This window comes from Folsomia candida, unplaced genomic scaffold (assembly GCF_002217175.1).
Source record: "Folsomia candida strain VU population unplaced genomic scaffold, ASM221717v1 Fcan01_Sc003, whole genome shotgun sequence".
Lineage (NCBI taxonomy): Eukaryota > Metazoa > Arthropoda > Collembola > Entomobryomorpha > Isotomidae > Folsomia > Folsomia candida.
In genome coordinates this window covers 10,671,039-10,677,827 of record NW_019091195.1, presented here as the reverse complement: position 1 = coordinate 10,677,827, position 6,789 = coordinate 10,671,039, and the positions used below count along the sequence as shown (strand labels likewise).

Below are 6,789 nucleotides of genomic sequence, written 5' to 3'. Positions count from 1 at the left end.
GTCTAGTTTATGATGGACGTCATTTAATTATGTCATGAGGATAATATATTTTGTCCAGTAAATTCTGCACCCTTTTTGCGGAGAGATATGATATGAGTCAAGAGCTTCATGACTGGATGAAAGGAAGTTAATGATCATGTATATACGTGACGTAGACGATGCAGGTAATGATGGAAAAATGCACTTCCTGGCTCAACAAGTGGAAATCAACACGTGACTAACTGGTTATTACCAAGCATTCTGCTGATTCACATTATTTGTACTTGTGTATGTATTCCGTTGCGAAGAAGTGGAAATTACCGAAAGGCAAGTGATGTCTACGTCCAAGAATTTAGGTTGAATGAATGAGTGTGTATGGATATGCCGAATTTTGGCGTGATGCAATACGCAAACAGATTTGAGTAAGTCGAACAAAGTTGGGTGTATGTAGAAAGTAACTTTTTGATTTTATTGTATTCAACACCTTTCACATGATGTTTAACAAAATACTTTATAATGTACAACTATTGCAACAACGATGTAATTTATATAATGTGTAGCTGAAACTCAATATAATCGAATCTTTTACTTCAACAAGGAAAATCACTCTATTTAAATCCAGACTTCTATTCAGGCAGCAATTTTCGTAATATCTTTAACAGGTTACTCATAAATAATGGTTTCATTTGCATACCACACACCAAGCCCAAGCCACCGACTGCTACACTACTTGAAAACCACTTAAATACACAAAACTTCACGATTAACCTTATTTCTAGGCATGCGCTAGAAATGAAATAATAACTCAACAAACAACGACGACATATTTAATAAGTAACAAGGTTTAGCTAATTATAATAATTATTATTATTGTATGAAACACAGCAATATGATTTGGAGTATCTCCTTGACTAAAACTACCATCTATCGTATCGTTAAATGTCAAATGCCATCATAATATAAATGCACAATAAACCTACAAGTTTCAGATTTCCCCAGTCCAAGTTGTCACATTTTTTTGCATTTTACTAAATTATTATTAATTGGTCCCTTCTACGAATGCCGTTTACATAAAAAGCGACGCTTTTATAAAAATACGACTACATGCTTGGAATATATGCGTGATGTGGAGTAATTAATATTTATTATTATTATTCGAGTTATTGAACACGATCGAGCTGCAATGTCCAAAAGTAGTTAAGTGTGTAGTAGCTACATAGCTGTCGATGATAATATTTGTCATTGTCCAGTCCAATATTTACGTTAAAGGCACTGTAAATAGTCAATTCTACTGCACACTGTGGTTCTTATCAAAACGTTCTCAGACTCAGTTTGTAATCGAGAAGACTGCGGAGAGGAGACGAATTTCATCATGAGAGAGACTCATGAAAAGACAAAACTTTTGTGTGTACATAAATAGAAAATGCGGAACATGATATCAATGGGGCTTGGCTATTTTGTTGTGGAAAACCACAGGTCGGGAAGGGGAAAAGTTTAAAATTATAAAATTTGTTTAGTCTGGAATGAAATTTTAACCATGGTCAAGATGTCCATGAGAGAATAGATAATAAGTTTTTTGGCAGGGATGAAAAAGCACGCGGCACATGAGAAATGAATGCATGATGGTGATGATGATTGCTTTAAACGTTTGCTCACTACGCACTTTATCTTTTTAGACCGTGTCACGCCCTTGTAGACGTTGGGCGAGGTCTTGAATAAGTTCACGGTAAATTAAGGGATCCATATTCTTCCCTAATTGGTAAAGTACAAACCAGTCTCCAATCTGGCATTTCTGGGCAATGACATCAATCTGACGAGGTTCTGAGAGTCGAGACTTTGCGCGGAGCAAATACATTCGTACCTGTGGTCCAAACACGGTCAGCAGCCGATATATGAGAGACACTCCAGAAATTGCAGCAACAATGATAAACCAGAACCAGAGGAAGACGTAGATCTTCTCGTTCACGATCTATTCGGCAAATGTGTAAAATGTTTACAATTTTAGAGACCTTGAATTTTGTAATTTGAATTTACGTTCAAAGGTAGTACGCACAACCCATCATAGGGTATGATATTCCCTCCGGGACCATATTTGTTGAATGTGCATTTGGTGACTTTGGGGAACACCTGGCAAGAACAACCACACTTGTTAAATTGGATTTCTACATAAGCTAATGAGCATTACAAGAAGGAAAAATACTGAATTTACACACCTTGGCCATGGGGTCTTCTCTGTTGAGGGGGTCCTTCTCAGTGAAAGCAAGGACTTGGCTGCCATACGTGGTGAACTCGTACCCCAGGAACATGTCCATAAAAAAAATTTGGCCAACGACATTTATGAAGTTTAACACTTCACAAAAGAAGAACCGGAAGGCGTAGAAATTATGGTTTTTGATGTTTGAGATGAAGTAGTCCAAAATCAACTTCTTTCGTCCGCACTTGTTGTCTTCGTCAACAATGGGACAATTGAGATCCATTACTAACATCTTCATCCTACCCCCTTCCCACGTCTTCCATAAATAACGAGGGACATAGAAGAGCATCGCTTGGAAGAACAGGACAAAGCACACCCCTAATGAAATAATAAAACATACAAATAATGCCATCATACTTTAATGGAAATCAATGAATACATAGCTAAGTTTTGTACTTACACTGGTAGTATTTGTGGTAACGAACCTAGAATTAATCAAGATTATTACATATACACATGTCATGTACATAATTCATGAAATAAATCTTATGTTTGGATTCTTATGTACTTCATCAGTTTTACTCGTAAGTCCAGCTACTCCAGGATGAGGAACGGCTACTCCTGTAAATGCAAAAAAATAAATTATACACAAGAGTACTATTGATTACAAATCTCCAATATTGTTAGTGTTCACTCGAAACAATAAACTCGTGCAATTTCTTAAAAAAAACTTTTGACTACAAGTTCGCCCCGGGTTGGGTCGGATATTTCTCGGAGTAAGAAAACTCGGGTTTCAGGCATACAGTGGGATTGCATGCAGTGGGGAATTTGCAAATTCTGAGAAACAGTTGCTCTTGGACGGTTACTCTAACCACACGGACACTCATCTCCGCAGAGGTGAAGGAATTTGTTATCAAAACCCCGTAAGAATTGAACCCTTGTATTAAATGCATCTCTGCTTTCTCTTACTATTTTCTGGCGAAGACTTAAGAAAGGACTGGTGAAAAACGTACCGATTTTTTCGCCGAGTTTGCTGGGAATTGTGTAGGTGGAGTGGATCCAACAGTAGGTGTCCATAATGTCGCCTCCCACCGAGGAATCTACGATGCAGTCGATGGGGTCACCAATGTACTGTCGAGAGGTGACGAGGAGGGAGAAAGCTACCAGGACGACCACCGTCAGTTTATAGTGAAGTCTAAACACATTGTTGTCGATGCAGACCGAGTCAAGTTTCATAAGAGACTTGACTGATCCAAACACATCAAACATGGTGGCGGAGGTTTAAGGGCCACTTGCTGAAAGTATGCAAATTGGAAATAAGTTTGTATTCTAAAAAAAGTCTGTAATTTAGCATTTAGTGTAATTGGATAGTGTGAGTGTGACAAAATATTGAACTCCTAATATTTACATGAATAGCTTAAGGAAGTCTTATCAAATATTTGGTTTCCGTTAACAGAACCGACGACCTCGAAAAATGCAATTGTTTTCACCAACAACTTGCATATCCGGTCAATTGTGAATGTATAATTTAGGAAATGTTTTGTAATAATTCAACGTTTTTCTAGTCGATGGTAAGGAATACATATATTTAAAACCAACTTACACACAAAAAATAAAGAGAATCCTTGGGATTCCTGATGCACTTTTGATCAAATCACTTTAAAATTTTGGAATTTTTCTATAGCCTATTAGTTCCAATTGAGAACCCTGATTCACTACAGACTATCGACTAATACTGGATGGACTATCGCATTCAGGAATGCACTTTTTTAACTATTGACGTATGGAGAAATTTGCGAATGTGTAAATCGTCTCTCAATTAAGGTGCATATAATGAGACTGTCTGTGCCTGGCCAGTTGTAACTCTGTGCTTTTGAGATTGGAATTGGTGAACATTATTACATACATTTCAGTCATCCCTCGATTCCTTTAGTGTTGGAGGATCCTGCTGAAAAAGTTGCTTGTCCCTCTCGACACAATTTCTAATCCACGACGTGTATTAAAAACTTCCCCTAGAGCTTGGAAATACTTCACAGTGCTGCCAAATCGCTCAGCGTCACTTTGGACCTCGTGATTTCACCCCTGCAACCAATTCTTACATCTTCTTACGTGCTTATGCACACACATTCTACACTTGTTTCAGCCTGGTCGTCCACTGGCTAACCCTTATTATATGCATTTTTCATGGTTTAATATTATGGGCTGACCACACGTGTTGGTAACTGGGTATGAGGATGACCAAGATAACTGGTTAACTCCGTATAATAGCATGTCCATGTTTGGGTGAAAATGAGTTTGAAATATTTAAAACGATGTGCATTATGGTTTCCTTCCCTGGATCAGTTCTCCAGGCTAGCATGGAAATTGTATTCATGAGCTAATTACAAGGAACAGCTTTTTGGGTGGGATTAATTTCACCAATTTATATTGTCTGATGAGACCTTATGTACAACTTGAGCATCTTTAATACGTTAGTAAAATAATATATTATGTATTTCATGGTTAACCATATGCACATTCTTTAGATCAAGCTCACAAGAAGAAAGCATCTCATTGATTGTGGATGCTTCAAAAGCTAGCGTGTCAAGCTATGCATCCCCCCAACTAGCACATAAGTCAAATTCCTAAAATATCATTTCAGTTGCCTTAAAATGTCACCATCATTTCCTCGGCAGTGTCCGAGTTCACGGGCTATTTGTATATGTATGTACGTGACCTCTGTCATGTTACAGCTTGCATCATGACCGTGATCGAACTCTGAAGTGAATGACTTTATCCTACAATTTTGACATAGAGACACTTATTTAAGTGTACGTATGTAGCCCTCCACACGGAAAATCATAATGTTATGAGTACAAATGTATGGAATACATGCACACTTATGTATATCAAATTCTTGTGCTCGGTAAAACCCAAGACTGCACGCAGCGCAAGAAATGATTAAGGTGGTCGTTCCTATTAAGGAAGAGACAACAATCTCGATCTTGACATTTAAATGTTGACACAGTCTTCCTGGGAAAAATATTCTCGGTCAGTCGAACAAAATATCTGTAGAACTTTTGGGCAGGATTATATGTTCGTGATCCAGTCACAGGAGGGGTAAAGGAATGCAGCAAACAACGAGGGTGAAATCTTTCAAGGGATCAAGAATGAGTCATGTGAGTATCCATCCAGTCATGAAACTTAGCAATCATCATCACCATCATCGTATCGTTTCAAGTATCGTCCATTTCAGTTTGAAGTTAACCATAAGTTGTTACTTGGAGCTACATATGCGATATTTTTGAAACACCCAATAAAGCCCCAACTAGAAAAACTCCAAGCAAAGCATTCCTCAAAATATCCTTTCTGTTCTTATTCATTCGTAGCATAAATAGCAAGATAAAACTACAAGTCTCACATTGACATGTCTGGAATCAGGCCATACATAGAAAATATTTTGGACCTTTGTCCATTCAACAAGTGATAAAATTTGGAGGATGAGATGAAAAAGGGTTGGAGTTTGGGTTGTTTTCCACGTTGAAGCTCAATTAATAAAGGGTACAAGGAATACTTATAAATAAGACATTTATTCATTGGTGACTCAGAAAATAATGTCCAACCAACAAACAAAGTCAAGTTTAATTTTGAAAAAAGGGCTCATACGTATCGTGTCCAAAACTGTTTTCCAAAAACTTGTTTCTTTTATTGTGTAAGATTCAGATTACTTGTGACGCATTTTAACTTCATATTCTAGGAAGACCAGTCCGTGAACTGATCAGATAGCTTCTCAGAAGGATTGACCATTCAGTCTTTCTCACAATGCATGATTTCATGTTGTCGCACATAAAGAGCAAAATCAGCTGAATGGAAGAGTTAATTATTAATTTATTGACGCATGCAGTTCTCCAATATTATCCGATTTCAATAATATTTTGAACATTCAACGTTTTATTGCTTCTTGTACATGTGCATGAAATTAAATAGATGAATACTCCTCAGTCTAATCCTAAGAGCAGACATACGTCATTATTGCATATATTTGCACATATTTAGGAAAGATAAGACCAACGACAGTACAAATCATTGCATGTCGTTGGCGAACGGTAGATACAATTCTTCTCTTCTTCGCTAGCTCTTCTGAAGTCCACATACATTAAATTCCTCGGTAAATAAATTATGGTCTTAATTCAAACCAAAGAACATGCAAGCTTTTTTCCAAATCGCCAGCCATATATGGTTGAAACCTCATTTACTTTATGATAAGGTTTCCGCAGTACATTTCAAGAAAATAAATCGAGTTATAATTTGTTTTCAAGGTCTTCGCAATCTTGTTATTTTTGACAAGTCATCACGCGAGATGGGATATGCAAATTTCATGCAAAATATCACCGATATTAATTCACTTCATATTAGGTTAGCACATTATGGACTGAATGATTCAATTTCGTGTAGCCTTGTAAAATACGACGGGTCATCGTTTTGTACGACATCTTGGGTAATAATTTAAGTGATTCTCGAGAGGGTTAAAATCAACTTGATGATAATACCGATGACATATTTACTGCAATCAAATAAGTTCAATCCGAGGAATATGAAGGCAAAATGACAGCCATGAGTCCCAAGTGATCTGATGA

The 6,789-nt window shown here is 37.1% G+C and overlaps 1 protein-coding gene across 1 annotated transcript; it reads right to left on the bottom strand.

Annotated features, from left to right (window-relative positions):
- Positions 1–416: 416 nt before the first annotated feature.
- On the bottom strand, positions 417–4,055 carry LOC110845415 (innexin inx2). The gene is made up of 7 exons (XM_022091808.2): positions 3,777–4,055; positions 3,187–3,468; positions 2,742–2,794; positions 2,634–2,658; positions 2,193–2,551; positions 2,014–2,106; positions 417–1,948 (listed from the first exon to the last, which is right to left on the bottom strand). Exons 2-7 carry the CDS (start codon positions 3,440–3,442, stop codon positions 1,652–1,654), a joined length of 1,083 nt encoding a protein of 360 aa, XP_021947500.1. The 5' UTR covers positions 3,443–3,468; positions 3,777–4,055; the 3' UTR covers positions 417–1,651.
- Positions 4,056–6,789: the final 2,734 nt, after the last annotated feature.